This window comes from Pinus tabuliformis, chromosome 1_2 (genome assembly GCF_031772625.1).
Source record: "Pinus tabuliformis cultivar Carrire ecotype Pingquan chromosome 1_2, CPIR1, whole genome shotgun sequence".
NCBI classification, from domain to species: Eukaryota; Viridiplantae; Streptophyta; class Pinopsida; order Pinales; family Pinaceae; genus Pinus; species Pinus tabuliformis.
In genome coordinates this window covers 326,196,662-326,214,326 of record NC_142298.1, presented here as the reverse complement: position 1 = coordinate 326,214,326, position 17,665 = coordinate 326,196,662, and the positions used below count along the sequence as shown (strand labels likewise).

At 38.4% G+C, this 17,665-nt stretch overlaps 1 protein-coding gene across 1 annotated transcript in view; it reads left to right on the top strand.

Moving 5' to 3' along the window:
- The window catches only part of LOC149205700 (CBBY-like protein), a 327,551-nt gene that overhangs the window by 236,964 nt on the left and 72,922 nt on the right, over positions 1–17,665 (top strand). Inside the window, exon 7 of the mRNA XM_089393530.1 lies at positions 17,327–17,407. Within this exon, the coding sequence (XP_089249656.1) occupies positions 17,327–17,407 (81 nt within the window). The remainder of the gene's footprint in view (positions 1–17,326; positions 17,408–17,665) is intronic.

The window sequence follows — 17,665 nt, the reverse complement described above, 5'->3', positions numbered from 1 at the left end:
AGTCAAATCCCCAGGCACATTATAGCCATTGCCCATCCCGGCCTCAATCTGGATGAAGGTTTCTATGGACTTCATTACGGGTCTTCCGAAGTCAGGCAACAAGTCAGTCATCATGGTGGTTGTGGATAGACTTTCTAAGTATGCTCATTTTTGCGCCCTACCCCACCCTTTTACACCGACTTTGGTGGCTCAATCTTTCATGGACCAGATCTTCAAATTGCATGGCATGCCCACTTCCATTGTGTTTGATCGTGACCCGATCTTCACCAGTAACTTTTGGTAGGAACTCTTTAGGCTACAAGGTACCCAACTACAACTCAGTACTTCCTATCATCCCCAAACTGATGGTCAAACTGAAGCAGTCAACAAATGTCTGGAGACCTACCTTAGGTGTTTCACTTCAGAAAAGCAACATCTATGGGTACAATGGTTACCTCTAGCCGAATGGTGGTATAACACTAACTATCATGCCACCACCAAAATGACTCCATATGAAGCAGTTTATGGTCAACTCCCTCCTTCACCTACTTCTTATATCTAGGGATGCTCGAAGGTACAAGCAGTGGATCAAATCCTACAGAACTGCACAACCATGCTGGCCCACCTCCGAGAGAATCTCCATCAAGCTCAAAACCACATGAAGCAACAAACAGATCAACATCGTTCAGAACACAAATTTCAAGAAGGGGATCAGGGCTTTTTGAGGCTACAACCATATAAGCAAACATCACTCAAAGACAAGGGTTGTTAGAAATTATCTCCAAAATTCTACGAACCGTATCAAGTACTTCAGCGCATCAGAGAAGTAGCCTACAAGCTAGCTTTGCCACCCACTGCAAAAATCCATCTAGTCTTCCATGTCTCATGCCTCAAGAAAGTGATTGGGAACCATTGCCGAATTCAAACCAGTCTACCAAAATTGGATGAAGAAGGTTCAATCTGGCTCCAACCTGAACAAGTTCTTGACACACGAGAACGGCACCTGCGCGGCCGCACGATCAAGGAAGTCCTCGTCAAGTGGAAAGACACCTCTCCGGAAGATGCGACCTGGGAACCAGCCACTGTCCTTCAGCAGTTTCTGCAGCTTCAGCCTTGAGGACAAGGCTATTTTTATGGGGGAGGGCATGTTAGGGTCCAACCCTAACCCCCTTATTTATGTAATAAGGTCGAGTCATAGTTATAGTTAAGTAAAGAGTCAATAAAGCCCATATTAATAATTTTAAGTGGTTGACTCGCATTTAAAGAAGGGACCACAGTTAGTTGCAAATGGGCCATGGTATTAGATAGATGGTATTAATAAGAACCATGGTATTGCATGTATGAATCCTATATAAAGGATAGAGACTCCCCTCGAGGAGCATCGTGTCTTATTTTGTAATTGAGCCTAGCTCTACTGGAGGTTGCCCCCTCGAAGAGGCAAGTGAACATTGCTTTCCTTTCTGAATAATAAACTACATGTTGTTATTTCTTATTGTTCTGTGTTCTGGGTATATTTCTTCGCATATTTGGTATTCTGGTATCTTCTCGCAGGTCAAGAGCATAACAAAACAAGTAGGAGAAGTAACATCAGTTTGCTGCAGTAGGGATTCCGGGTTAGGAATTTTCATGCATGCACTGCTGCAACTCTGCACTACGCTGCCCAGACTTGGCGTTCTAGCCACTGCATCTGTCGCTCCAACATTCCTCTGCACCAACTGACACTAGGCCATCCTGCTACTTCTGATTTGGGCTCCCGTAGCAAGGAATTGATCTGAGAGGTGGGCTCCTTAAGGATCCTACCCATTTGTAGCTCTTTCGAACTATAGCTCTAAAATAACGCACCTCCCTCCTGTAGGTATCTCAGCTCTCATAGCAAACTCCTCCTCCTTGATCTTTGCGGCTGCAACTTTCGAATCATGCTTCTCATCTTTGTCCTTCTTTCTGAGAGGACATTGTGTTGTGTAGTGACCCATTTCACCACACCTGAAGCATTTGATCTTCGAGACGTCCTTCTTCTGCCTCTGCTGCTCTTACTGCCCCTTGGATGCAAGGGTTGCATTCTCTTCCTTCTCCTTGGGCTTCGACCCACTATTGTTGCTTCCGTCAAGCTTACACTTGACTCGATCTCTCCTCAGCTCTTCCTGCTTGAGAGTTTCCCACTTACTATCCGAATCTGGCAAAGCTTCCTTGCCCAGGATGCTCTAGACAAAGACTTGCCACTCTTCTAAGATTGAGTTTAGGGCCAGCCTCACCATCTCGAAACTTTGAGGTGTAGACCCCACAGCTGCTAACACGTCCTGGGACTTCTGAAGCTTCGTGAGGAACGGATCAATGCACTCCCCCTTCTGCATCTGTGCAAATCTCAATTTCTCCTCTAAGTACATCTTTCGTTGCTCGAAAGATCCTTGATACAGCATTGCCAAGGCATCCCACATCTCCTTAGCAGTCCCTCTGCTAGCACTGTGACATACCACATGATCCTTTACTCCATCAAGGATCATCCTCTTGGCCTTCGTCATTTCTCCACTGTACTTCTTCAATGGATCTGCTTCTGCAGACACAGCCACCACATTGTCGACATAGGCCTTGAGAAAATGCTCATCTAGAAAGCACGACATCCTTGCCTTCCAAATCACATAGTTGGATGCCCCATCCAATCTGTCCTGATCTCTCAACCCACTGGTTGCCATCTCTGCAACGAAAATGTCGAACTTCTCCTCTTTGTCTCTTATGGTTGCTTCTCAGGCAATAAGAAAACGGACTTATTGGCAGGAAGTCTACTAAGGAAGAAATTCCCTCACTGTGCTTCTCCTCTCCTTTTGACGTCTTTCAGCACAGCAATCTGCTTGCTGAAAACTGTGTCCCACCAGCTCTCTCCTCACACTAAGGCTCTACACTGCTCCCTCTGGCTTGGCAAGATTTCGATCTAGAAGCCCTTCCTCTTTGTCGACTCACTTAGAGAGAAACTTTCCTCGAAAATTCAGCCCTCCTGGCCTGGACTGTGCAATCCCTCTGGGGATTCGAACTACTGCCTCCTGCAGCTATTCGACCTCCTTCTCTGCTTAGCGTTGGGTTCTCTGGCACTGTTCTTCTTGGTTTACCTGCACTCACTCTAATACTATGTGAAAATTCCTTTAACCCGCAATCCCTGCTGCAGCAAACTAATGTTACTTATCCTACTTGTTAATCCATACAAGTTATTTACTGTGTTATATGGTAAATATCGAAGTAAATACTACTGCAGCCTTCACTTAATTAAAAATAATATGTTGAAACAAGAAACTGAACAGGAAAAGATACAACACAAGTGACACAGTTATTTTTGGACAAATATCCTCGGAAAAACCCAATGCGGGAAAATTGGTGCAGTAGATCTGAGGGTTTTTATTATTAAGCAGAAGTTATTTCTGAATACAAACTCTGGATGCCTTGCTGGCAATCTAGTATAGAGAATATCACTCGGCAGAAGAAATTAGTGAGATTACCTCACTCTACACTGCAAGTCCCCGCTGATCTGGCAGCTGAACCAACGAGTCCCCAGCTACCTCTGTGCTTCCCCTACGCAGTCACTGCGTGGGCTTGCGACACCTCTCTGCTGGATCGATTTGCTCTCAGGAGCTTCCACTTTAGCCCTCCCGGCTAGAACTTTAAACCCCCAGCAAAATCCCGGACTTCTGCTTGGAAGGCACTGTGTTGCTCTGCGTCACCCTCACTGAGCACTGCGCTGCCTCCTCTGCATCTTTCTATGCCTCTCTGTTGTGTATTCTTGGCTCCAAAGAAGATCCTCCAACCAAACCTATCTTTGTGCCTCTCTGTGTGATCACCACAAAATCACTGTGCTACTCTAGCCTCAGCAATTCGATCTGACTGATCAACTCTCTGTATGTCTTCCAAATGACCCTCAAGCCTCTCTAAATAATCTTCTCGTTGACATTGAATGGCCCAAATTAGAAGCTAATCAATGGCTAAGATCATTTTTTCTTGATCCTCGCCTTCTTCTAGAAGTTACACCCACAATTAGATTAATACCCATTAATTGTTTTAATTTCCTAAGTTTAGATTAAAAATAATTAATTATTTTAATAAAATTGTCTCTGGGTGGAATTTCCAAAAACGCTTTCTGGGTTCTTTAGAATACATGTGCCCAAGCCTCCTTGCAAAATTTGAAACTTAGACCACATCCGATGCTACCAGAAATCAGCGGTATAGAAACCCTCATCATTGTCTTTCTCGGAACATACCCCATCCAGGTTCTCAGGGTGTGTTCCACCAGGACTATTCTTATCTTGGATTCCCAATCCTCAAAGAATATCTGTACGACTACTCTTATCTTGGATGACCTAACTCATCCTCAAAGAGCATTGGATGCTAGATGTTTACCCAATCCTCCATTCTATCTTCCCAAGTGAAGACAAGAATGATGTGTCTATCTCTCCCTCTTAATTAGGGAGGACATATCTATTCCAATAAAGGAATGTACTCATTCCTACGAAAGGAATGCACCTAATCTTCCTCTTGGCTTTGGAATTTTTGCTTCCAAGTTTCTTCCAAGTAAGAAATCTTGTTTCCTGGCTCCCTCTTAATTAGGGACCTACAGCGTCTCCTTAGGTGGAGATGATGGGACAATCAGCTGCTTGAAGAACTCCTCCTAACGATGTCATGAACTTGTTTTTCGTTATTTCGGAGTCTTCATGTTTTTGGACTTCTTCATAGGGCACAGACCATCCATCACTTTCATCCATGAGTCAATCATGTCATCATCGAAAAGTGATCCATTTGTTCATATCTGGCCTTCCTTCATGCCATGTTGCCTTCTTCATGCCACATTTCCTGAAGGATCTTTCATCCTACTACAAGGACATCGGTGGTGGAAGATATCCATAGATCTTCCCTTGGCTTCCCTGCATAAACCCATCTAGATATTTGTTCAAAAATAAAATAATGAACATTAAAATCAAAATTACATTTGTGATGGTCTTTTATCATGACATCATCTAGTTTGTATCAGCATCCCGCATACATATCGACACATCTCCCAAAGATATATATATTGTCAAGGGTCTCTTTCTTTTTTCAGATTCCATTTGAATTTTCATATCTTTCATGGAGATATCCTAGTCAAATACTCTTGGTCTATGGATGTTGATTTCCTTTTTCCATGGTTACATATCCACGATCTCTTCCTTCCTTTCTTCACATATTTCATTCTCAGGAACTTCCAATCAGATTTCCTCCAATTAATGTCAACCACCTCATACTTCATATGAGGACATATTATGTTGATTTCATCTAGTGAATGTGTGACCATGCATTCCTACATTCCTTCGAGGGAGGAGATCCTTCCTTTTGATTATGCTCTCAAGATGAGAAATGATCCATGTTACTTGCAACCATATGACATGACTCTTTAATATTGAATATAAGCATACATACATCATTTTCCTTTGGGTCATCCAGACTTCTTATAGCGGCTCCCTTGATTGAAAAAGCTTCAATCCATTGCTCTGCCTCTTTTAGGTCATCATACCATCATCCCATGAATTCCACAAGTTTGGAATTCTTGATGAAACACTTGCTTCCCCTCATGATCGGTGAACCTTTCAATGAAGATTTCATTAGAGAACCTTGAGGATCTAAAATATCCCCTTCAACGGATGTTTCCTTTTGACAGATGTATGATAAACCTTGTACTAGATGACCTTGCCATTTATATTTCCAATGAGATTTCCTAGAGCTATATCCTCGATTTCCATAGATTCTAACCATCTTTCATGCTTCTCTATGATGATGTCCCGAGCTCTTGCTTTCAATGATTCTATGATGCCTTGATGCATCCCATCATTTTTCTTAGTGAATCATGATGGCCATATCTTACAACAGAAGACTTAGGAACTTGAAAAGAACTTAGATGAGGAAGACTATCTCAGTCATAGTAGATATTTCTTACTTCCTCTATCTTGGACTTCTTCTTTTTAGTGTCCTCCACTTCTTCGGTGATATGAGCTTCTTCTCTTCCTCTTTTGTTATTGTCCTTATTGATCTTAGGACAATCTATTTTGTAGTGTCCATATTATTGACACCCATAGCATTGAATCTTAGACATGTCCCTTTTCTTTTTCCGAGAACCAGACTTTCCAAATTTTTCCTTTCTTGTTATTGAAGCATAAGCTTGATTTTGCTCACATGTTCTCACATCAAATTTGGCCTTTAATATAGTTTCTTCAATCTTGCATAGTGACCATAGATCTTAGAATGAATTAGCTTCTTTCTTCCCGTAAATGCTTGAAGTAAAGTTACCCCACTCCTCTGGTAGTGCATTTAGTACAACTGTAGTCATTTCTCTATCAGACATGACTTCTCCCAGATCTTGTAGTTGATCCTGGATTTGAGTTACATAAAATATGAGGCTATTCCATCTTCCCTTGACATCTTCATCTTGTAGAGTTCTTGCCTTAATGAGATGACTTCTCCAGCAGTGCTTACGAAATACAACTCTACCAGTTTTTCATGGATTTCTTTTGAAGTTTCGAGTTTGCATACATAAGGGATGAAGGGATCTTTGATGGATTCTATGAAAATCCTTTGAGCCCTAACTTCCCCTTTCATATACTTTGCAAGAGCTTGAGCATCTTCCTTTCTTAATTTAGTGATAGATCCTTTGACATGTTCCATAACCTCATTTTCAATGAGATTCAAATCTGTCCTTTTCTTCCATGCAAGATAGTTTGAAGCCCCAACCAATTTGTTGCTTTCCTTGAAAAAAGACATTTTGACAGTGTTGACCACTACCGGTCAACTACCCATGCAGTACACCCCCTTTTCTTTGCAAAAAGGGGCAGCACTTGATCGACGTGTCCGTGCCATCCTGCAGTCATCAGCAGCTTGATCATTTTAATTGTAAACCCAGTCTGCATGTATGAATTGTAAATAATCTTAGCAGATATGAGTCGTTTATGTAAAATTGCCTAGGTGGACCTAACTTTCTAATGATAATCTACGTCCCGGAAGGTTTTTCGTCTCACCGATCTATGATCGGCAGAGTTTTCCTTCAGCCTAACCCCAAAGCCGGGATGCATTTTGTTATTAGAACTTTAGGAGAATCCTAGTGTGTTAATCTGCTAGATTATAGTTGTGTCGCAGAAACTGGGTGATTTATGAGGGTCTATGATAAAGGGGTTTTCCCCCTTAAGATGTAAATTGTAAAAGTCATGATGTAATGTGTCTTGAGGGTTGGAAAATGTTTTAAATCCCCTCATGAGTCCTAAGTCCTAGGTCCTAGGTGATGTTTCCAAAGGCTTAGTTCGATGATCCATTTAAGAAAATAAATAAAATAATTAAATAATTAAAAAAAAAAAAAAAAAAAAAAATGAAATAAATAAAAAATTATAAAATAAAGAAAAAACCCTAAATAATAAAATAATAATATTTTGAGTGAATGCATGCAAAATATTATTTTTAATAATAAGTTAACAATTTCGACGGATGAGATTAAGAGATGTCTTGATCCTCATCGACGGTCGAGATCATTTCAACATGGATCACTCGAACTAGCCGTTGGGATCATTTCCTTTAAATAGGGTGCTAGGGGTCATTTCAGATCATTGGATCTGTGAGTCTGGTACTGAAGAAGCTCTCTTGTAAATCTGTTTCTGGTTAATAAAAGAAGACTTTGGGGTCCAAATCTTGCTGGTGTTACTCTTTGGAAGTGCTGTGAGCTAATTTAGTTTCTGCATATTTTATTTTCAGCCATTAATAATAGCTTATTGTAGAGTATTGTGAGCACAGGTATCTTGTTCACTTGCTAGGGTTTGAGTGTTGTTAGGGTTTCTGAAGTAATGGCTGGTATCTCCATTACTTTTTGAGATCTAACAGCATTTTTGCCCTCTTTACTGATGGTTGAAGTGAGCTGTGCAGGAAAACTCTTACTGAAGAAGATTGCCGGGCGTTAGGGGAAGTTCTCGGCTGAACCAGCCAACTCCCGCAAGCATTTTTTGCTGAGCCCAGTTGGATTTGATCCTGGGTCTATCATTCAGTTTATTTTTCTAATTTGCATGAGAGATTTTCTGAAGTTCTTCACAGTGAAAACCTGAAGTTTTTATTCTTTAAAATATTTTTGTGCTTATTGCTGAATCTGGCTGTGTAGGGGCCAAAATCTGTAAATTAATCAATTGATCTAGGGTTTTGATTTTGGTTTTATGTACATATTATTTTTTTTTTTTGGGCGATTTCATCATTTCAGGTTGCAGGCATCAGAGAAGAAAAATATTTTTGACATACGCTGTCCAGTTTTTTTTCTGAGCCATCACTTCACACAACAATACATTAACTGTGCAGAGATAAACACGTGTGCATCCATCAGCGTATTCTCAGTTGGTTCATCTGTGTTTTCAAAATCGATCCACGATCGCCACGACTTGGATAGCAGCTTCAAAATATCCACGCGTTCCATTTAAGCACTGCAAAATATATGCGGATCAATGTCAGCGTGTGTGTGAGGTATCGAAGCCATATCAGTTGACGGCTTGAGAATCATTTGCGGATCAATCATTGTACCGAAAGTATAAGAGGTTTCCAGCCGCCGACAGTCACAAGATCAGATCTCAAAATCGAATCTGCATACTCCAGTAACTTCTGTGAACGCGTTAAGGGCGTAAGCTACCAGTTTTGCCGCTCCCTCTATTCGCATCACCGCAAATCCGGCAGACAGTTCACACCTCAGGCAGCATCGGTTTTCAATCAGTTCACTGGAAAAATCATTCCGCTCCAGCTGATCTATTTTTCCTCCTGCCGCCGTCAAACTGTGCTATCGAATGTTCATTCTGCGTTTCAATTTCTCTGAAGCCGTCGGAATTTCCATCACTCGCAGAGAATCAAATTTCAGAAAGCCGAACAGGTAAAATCGATTCAAGTTTTCGCAAATCACTGCGTCTGCGTCCAGGTATTCTTTAAATCGTTTCTTGAACGCCGCCATTAGCTTTTTCTTGGACGAGGGTTTGTGGTTTCTGCGTTAATTTTTTTGGGTTGGGTCATGAACGCGGTTTGTGGTTTCTGCGTTAATTTTTTTGGGCTGGGTCATGTATCGTTCAGCGTTTTTTATTTATTTTAGGTTTTATGATATATACCTATTTGCATTTTAGATTTTTGTTAGTCTAAAGTTTTATTTTTTAGTTTTCATAAAAAATCAAAAAAATATATATGTATATAAAAGGATCAGTAGCATAGTTTAGAGTTAGGTTTTTTTTTTTATTTCATTTTCAAATTTAGTTTTGTCTTATAATTTTGTTTTTGTTTCTTTTAAAAATATATATGAAAATAAAAAATGCGATTTTGTCTTTTTTATCATACATATTAAATCTCCTTTTTTTATTTTTGACTTAGGATTTAGATTTTAGATTTTTTAAATTTTGATTTTATGTATAGTCCTAACATTTTCATAGTTTTACTTTATATTTAGAATAGATCTTAATTTTAAAGTTTTAATAATTTTTTTTTTAAATCTTCATTCAAAAAAAAAAAAGAGATGTATTTATAAAAAAATTTAGAGCTTAGTTTAATTTTTATATAGTTAAGTTTTAGTTTTTTTTAGATCTTGTTCAAAAATTTTATGTAAAAAAAAAATAAATAAATAAATTGAAAAAGCATCGTGGAAATTTTTGCCAGTTTCAGTTGTTTTCCTCAGGGAATTATCATATTATATTTTTCATGCTGAGATCTAAATTTTCAAGTCGAGATACGAATATGATATCTGGTTAATGATTTATGATTCTCGTGGTGGTTTAAAGCATTCATCTTTTCAAAACCCTCAGTTGCTGGATATCGTTTTGGTCATCCTAAGAGCATTGTCATTTAGCTAATACCTTTTGATGACAAATGATTGCTGTTCACGGTTTATGTTTCTATATCATCTAACAAGTAATCGTTTTAACAACAATCTCTTAAGGCACTGGTCTGCTAAATTAATCAAATCCTTTTAGTGCTTATCATATCGTGTCTCGTGTCTCCCAACCAACTGGTCGACAATTGGTCTTCGTCATATCATAGGGTCTACCCCCCTTAGCCGTGGGAGACAGGCTTAAACGGAGGGATCGGGGATCAGAGTGACAGCCCCCGGTTTGAGCGTTGTCGTGTCAATCCGCGCGACAACATTTTTTGGCGCCGTTGCCGGGGAAATTGTTTTCTCGGCTTTTCAACGACAATCTTCCTTCTCATTTTTATCTTTTCATCTGGCCCGGCAACGCCAACATTTTTTGGCGTCGTTGCCGGGGACAGAGTTTTTCTGTTCCTGGAGTTTCATCGACATTCATTTTCTCATCTTTCTCATCTCTCATTTTGAGCTGGCAGATTCAACCTTTGAGGTTATCATTTGGATCTTTTATTGCCTTATTTTTCGCCATATCAGTAGCATCTCTTCGGTTTGTTTCTTGTTTGGGTGGCGACTCCATTTTCTCATTTTTCCCAGACAAGAAGCTTTCCTCATATCTTCTTGTGGTTACTTTTTGGATCCTAGAATCAGATTCATTGTTCAAGTGGCGACTCCACTTCTCTCATCTCTTAATTTTCTTGAGCAGAAATCTCTTTCTATCATCCATTTGATCCCTTATTGTTCATCATGGATTATTCATTTAAACCATGTCATTTTACTGATAATCTCCATGATCTTCTGAAAGAGGCCATTTCTAAATTATTTAAGTTCTCGGTTGGTGATTCGGTCGCTGTTAGACAGCATTTAAACAGGTTTACTTGTGTAATATATTGTAGACTTCCTCAATATAATCATGAAGATTTCAAGATGTGTCTATTTTTCCATTCTTTAGAGGGTGATGCCTTGAATTGGTTTAATAATTTTCCTAATGATTTTTTCACTTCTTTACAAGACATTCTCAATGCTTTTAAAGATAGATATGATAGTCCAAACAGCTTGCCTTCTACCTCTAAAATTGTGCAAAAGGAAGAAAGTAATCATATTAAAGGTCCAGCTGTTGAAGAAAGATTTCAAGATCAGAATGTGTCATCCACCAGTACTAATGCAGATCAAGTCCATGATAGTGGAAAATCAGGGACAAATGACAATGAAAAGGAAGAGCAAAAGCAAATTATACAAGAACTAATGATGCTGGTAAAAAATATGGAGGCTAATCAAACTAATTATGTCAATGACGTGAGAACTTTGTGCACCCACCTTGAAAAACGTAATAGGGAGATAGAGATTATGCAAAATCAGCATGCTAAAGAAATTGAGGCCATGAAGACTAATCATGAAACAGAAATTAGATTCATGCAAAGCAAGATGTCAGGCTTAGAAGAAAATATGGCGACCATGAAAGCTGATCATGATAGGGAAATTGATTCTATGCAAAACAAGTTATTAATTATGGATCATAATAATCAGTTGGCCACCATGCAAGCAAATCATAAAGAAGAAATAAACTCTATGCAGTATTTCTTGATGAACTTAAAGGAAAAGACCGATAAAGTAATAAAAGATATGGAAGAAGACCATGCCAGGCAAATCAGTGATTTAAAGGTTGAACACTCTAGTCAGATGGATGCCATTAAAATACAGGTTCAAAAGTTTCAACAATGGTCAAAGGATGAGAGAGACCAGGGGACATCAACAGATCAGGAGCCTTCTCATTTGTTGCAACAAGTTCCATCTTATTATGAGAAGGTCATTGGTTCGATTGAAAGATGGTTAATTGAAGGTGATCCAGATAGACTTAAAAATGATAAAGATCAGATGCAAGATAAAGAAAGACATGTCACGCATATCTTACATACTTCATCTGATAGCTTTGAAACAGAAAGTTCCATGTCATCAGTGATACAGCCTGCCACAAAGAAAAAGCGCAAGAGAAAGAGAATGAGAAGAAGATTTCATGCATCAGACGGCCGTGAGCAGCTTGATTTTCGGATAGGAAAAAGTCCTACCATATGCAGAATTGGACATGGCACATCCGACAAGCAGCCGACAGATTTGCCTGAAAGCAGGCAAATGCTCAGTATACACTATATTGAACACATCTGATGCCACGGGGCATCCTTTGTATTGTATTTCTAACCCTACTTGTCATTTCAGCATTTTTCGGTTTTAGGATTAGATTTGCTTTTCTAGATTAGTTAATAAATGAAGAGCTTATATCTTTCCTGTGATCAATGTTATATGATGATTTTTGGACGGACGCTACTTATATTTTGCTGTGTGTTGCATGGATGCTGATTCTGGATTCTCACAGTCCTACAGAGCAGCAACGTGTCCCCAAGTAGAGCCAGATGTTGACCACTACCGGTCAACTACCCATGCAGTACACTCCCTTTTCTTTGCAAAAAGGGGCAGCACTTGATCGACGTGTCCGTGCCATCCTTCAGTCATCAGCAGCTTGATCATTTTAATTGTAAACCCAGTCTGCATGTATGAATTGTAAATAATCTTAGCAGATATGAGTCGTTTATGTAAAATTGCCTAGGTGGACCTAACTTTCTAATGATAATCTACGTCTCGGAAGGTTTTTCGTCTCACCGATCGATGATCGACAGAGTTTTCCTTCAGCCTGACCCCAAAGCCGGGATGCATTTTATTATTAAAACTTTAGGAGAATCCTAGTGTGTTAATCTGCTAGATTATAGTTGTGTCGCAGAAACTGGGTGATTTATGAGGGTCTATGATAAAGGGGTTTCCCCCTTAAGATGTAAATTGTAAAAGTCATGATGTAATGTGTCTTGAGGGTTGGAAAATGTTTTAAATCCCCTCATGAGTCCTAAGTCCTAGGTCCTAGGTGATGTTTCCAAAGGCTTAGTTCGATGATCCATTTAAGAAAATAAATAAAATAATAAAATAATAAAATAATTAAAAATTTAAAAAATGAAATAAATAAAAAATTATAAAATAAAGCAAAAACCCTAAATAATAAAATAATAATATTTTGAGTGAATGCATGCAAAATATTATTTTTAATAATAAGTTAACAATTTCGACGGATGAGATTAAGAGATGTCTTGATCCTCATCGACGGTCGAGATCATTTCGACATGGATCACTCGAACTAGTCGTTGGGATCATTTCCTTTAAATAGGGTGCTAGGGGTCATTTCAGATCATTGGATCTGTGAGTCTGGTACTGAAGAAGCTCTCTTGTAAATCTGTTTCTAGTTAATAAAAGAAGACTTTGGGGTCCAAATCTTGCTGGTGTTACTCTCTGGAAGTGCTGTGAGCTAATTTAGTTTCTGCATATTTTATTTTCAGCCATTAATAATAGCTTATTGTAGAGTATTGTGAGCACAGGTATCTTGTTCACTTGCTAGGGTTTGAGTGTTGTTAGGGTTTCTGAAGTAATGGCAGGTATCTCCATTACTTTTTGAGATCTAACAACATTTTTGCCCTCTTTACTGATGGTTGAAGTGAGCTGTGCAGGAAAATTCTTACAGAAGAAGATTGCCGGGCGTTAGGGGAAGTTCTCGGTTGAACCAGCCAACTCCCGCAAGCATTTTTTTTGCTGAGCCCAGTTGGATTTGATCCTAGGTCTATCATTCAGTTTATTTTTCTAATTTGCATGAGAGATTTTCTGAAGTTCTTCACAGTGAAAACCTGAAGTTTTTATTCTTTAAAATATTTCTGTGCTTATTGCTGAATCTGGCTGTGTAAGGGCCAAAATCTGTAAATAATCAATTGATCTAGGGTTTTGATTTTGGTTTTACGTACATATTTTTTTTTTTTTTGGGTGATTTCATCATTTCAGGTTGCAGGCATCAGAGAAGAAAAATATTTTTGACATACGCTGTCCAGTTTTTTTTCTGAGCCATCACTTCACACAACAATACATTAACTGTGTAGAGATAAACACGTGTGCATCCATCAACGTATTCTCAGTTGATTCAAAATCGATCCACGATCGCCACGACTTGGATAGCAGCTCCAAAATATCCACGCGTTCCATTTAGGCACTGCAAAATATATGCGGATCAACGTCAGCGTGTGTGTGAGGTATCGAAGCCATATCAGTTGACGGCTTGAGAATCATTTGCGGATCAATCATTGTACCGAAAGTATAAGAGGTTTCCAACTGCCGACAGTCACAAGATCAGATCTCAAAATCGAATCTGCATACTCCAGTAACTTCTGTGAACGCGTTAAGGGCGTAAGCTACCAGTTTCGCTACTCCCTCTATTCGCATCACCGCAAATCCGGCAGACAGTTCACACCTCAGGCAGCATCGGTTTTCAATCAGTTCACTGGAAAAATCATTCCGCTCCAGCTGATCTATTTTTCCTCCTGCCACCGTCGAACTGTGCTATCGAATGTTCATTCTGCGTTTCAATTTCTCTGAAGCCGTCGGAATTTCCATCACTCGCAGAGAATCAAATTTCAGAAAGCCGAACAGGTAAAATCGATTCAAGTTTTCGCAAATCACTGCGTCTGCGTCCAGGTATTCTTTAAATCGTTTCTTGAACGCCGCCATTAGCTTTTTCTTGGACGAGGGTTTGTGGTTTCTGCGTTAATTTTTTTGGGCTGGGTCATGAACGCGGTTTGTGGTTTCTGCGTTAATTTTTTTGGGCTGGGTCATGTATCGTTCAGCATTTTTATTTTTATTTTAGGTTTTATGATATATACGTATTTGCATTTTAGATTTTTGTTAGTCTAAAGTTTTATTTTTTAGTTTTCATAAAAAATCAAAAAAATATATATGTATATAAAAGGATCAGTAGCATAGTTTAGAGTTAGGTTTTTTTTTGATTTCATTTTAAAATTTAGTTTTGTCTTATAATTTTGTTTTTGTTTCTTTTAAAAATATATATGAAAATAAAAAATGTGATTTTGTCTTTTTTATCATACATATTAAATCTCCTTTTTTTATTTTTGACTTAGGATTTAGATTTTAGATTTTTTTAATTTTGATTTTATGTATAGTCCTAACATTTTCATAGTTTTACTTTATATTTAGAATAGATCTTAATTTTAAAGTTCTAATAATTTTTTTTTTAAATCTTCATTCAAAAAAAAAAAAAAGAGATTTATTTATAAAAATTTTTAGAGCTTAGTTTAATTTTTATATAGTTAAGTTTTAGTTTTTTTTAGATCTTGTTCAAAAATTTTATGTAAAAAAAAAAAAAAATTTGAAAAAGCATCGTGGAAATTTTTGCCAGTTTCAGTTGTTTTCCTCAGGGAATTATCATATTATATTTTTCATGCTGAGATCTAAATTTTCAAGTCGAGATACGAATATGATATCTGGTTAATGATTTATGATTCTCGTGGTGGTTTAAAGCATTCATCTTTTCAAAACCCTCAGTTGCTGGATATCGTTTTGGTCATCCTAAGAGCATTGTCATTTAGCTAATACCTTTTGATGACAAATGATTGCTGTTCACGGTTTATGTTTCTGTATCATCTAACAAGTAATCGTTTTAACAACAATCTCTTAAGGCACTGGTCTGCTAAATTAATCAAATCCTTTTATTGCTTATCATATCGTGTCTCGTGTCTCCCAACCAACTGGTCGACAGTTGGTCTTCGTCATATCATAGGGTCTACCCCCCTTAGCCGTGGGAGACAGGCTTAAACGGAGGGATTGGGGATCAGAGTGACAGCCCCCGGTCTGAGCGTTGTCGTGTCAATCCGCGCGACAACAGACAGATTCAGATGTGAACATAAATATACTTACTTGATAGGATGCTCCTTCTTGTTGTTTCTTCCTTGATGTTGATGATGATATAGAGGATAGAAAACTTCTCCTTGATGAAGGTAGTTTTCTTCAAGAATGATCCTTGATCCCACAGAGAGTGAGATGACACCGCCTTTTGATCTAGCTTCCTTTGGATGAATAGTCTTCAAAACACTTTAACTTGATTTGTAGATTTCTTCAACTTGAGTAGATGTAGGGTTTTGGCCTTCTTTTCTTGATGATGATCCCAATACTTCTTTGTAGACTTCTTTGATCTAGGGTTATGATGCTTCCTTTGACTTCAAGATGATCTTCGCTTTGATGCCTTCCTTGAGATTTGATCCTTGAGTGTCCCTTGATAAGATGCCCTTCCTTGACTTAGTCACCTTAGCTCTGATACCATGTTGAGAAATCTAGGGCATAGAAATTAAGTGATTTCTCTTTGATTAATAACTGCTTGTGAATGCTTTTTACTTTCTTAGATTAGGATCTTCCTTTACTTAGATTATTAGTGTTCTTTTTCATCAAACAACTACCAATGCATAAACCATAAAGAGACAAAAGACACATAATATAGGCTATCAACCAGGGCCAAAACCTCTCCTTCTTGAGAGGAAAACCCGAACAAATTCTTCTTCTTATAGAGATTCCAATTGACGAATACCAAGACCAAGACCCTTGACCTATTTGCCACTCCAAGACCAAGACACAAGTTCCCTTGATGAGATCCTTAGTCAATGATAGTCAACCTTTTGCTTCTTCCTTCCTCTCAACTCTTCTTCAACTTCGGCTTCCTTCGGCTTCAGAGTTTCGGCCTCCTTGAATTAGGTCTGCAATTGTTGACCCTAATTCATTCATAAGACCTTCCCTTTATGACTTGATTCCCTTCGCTTTAGAGGGAGTTCCTTTCCTTGGTAACTCAGCTAGAGATACACCGTTGTCTTCTCTTGATTTGTCCTCAAATTTGACTGTTAGACTTCGGCTTCTTTCTGCAGTTTGGACAACAGAGATTCCTTGCATGTATGGATAACTTCAGCCCTGATCTTCGCATTACTTGCTGACTTCAAAACTTGACCGAAATTTCTACTCTGAAATGTGGACATGCTGCCCTATTTATAATTGTTGTAGCCTCATAATAAGCCGACTTGAGAGAGGGTGAGCCGACATGTCCTTTAGTGAAGATCTTTTATTCCATCTTGAAGCTGACTTGAAGAAGATACTTTTGCTTGGTCTTGGAGGGCTTTCTAACTTATTTAAGGACTTATATAAATATGTATCATGCCCAAGAAGGGTCCTTCATACATGACAGACTCAAATTGACTTTATTACTAGATAACAAATCCCAAAGGCTCGCAATGGGAGCCATCACTATAATAAAATTCCTTGTTCATGAAACCCATGAAACAAGCATTACAATAATAATTTTTTTTTTCTTCTTTTCATCAATTACATAATATCACAATTACACATGTCATTATGAAGACCTAACTTAGTTACACTTTTCAACAGTTTATTCTTGAGAGAATGCTGTGAATAAATATGGAATAGTATTTTCCATAGATTGCAATTTCAAATAAGCCTTTGTTGTGAAGACAGTGCATATCTATTGATGAATTGCATTTAAGTTGTTACCTTTGTATATGGTCAAGATACTTTGATGCATGACTGCTGATCTTTGTTTCAATTTTGTAGGTGTGTTGTGATAGAAGATAGTGCAATTGGCCTTGCGGCAGCGAAAGCAGCAGGGATGAAGTGCATAGTGACCAAAAGTGGGTAAGTGAATATTTCTTCCACTAATCATGATTGAGTTTAAATTAAATAATTGGTGAAATAACTGTCTTCATCGTTGCCCTCTTTAGGGATTTTCAGTCAAAACTTTAGGTATACTGCAGTGCTCCTATATCCAAAATAGAACTACTAGACTAAGAAAAATAGAAACCTGCGAATAACATAAATAAAGAGCCAAATAGTGAGGACACATGCCTAGCTGTGCAGATGATGATTCTAGAATAGAAGGGTTGCAAATTTCAT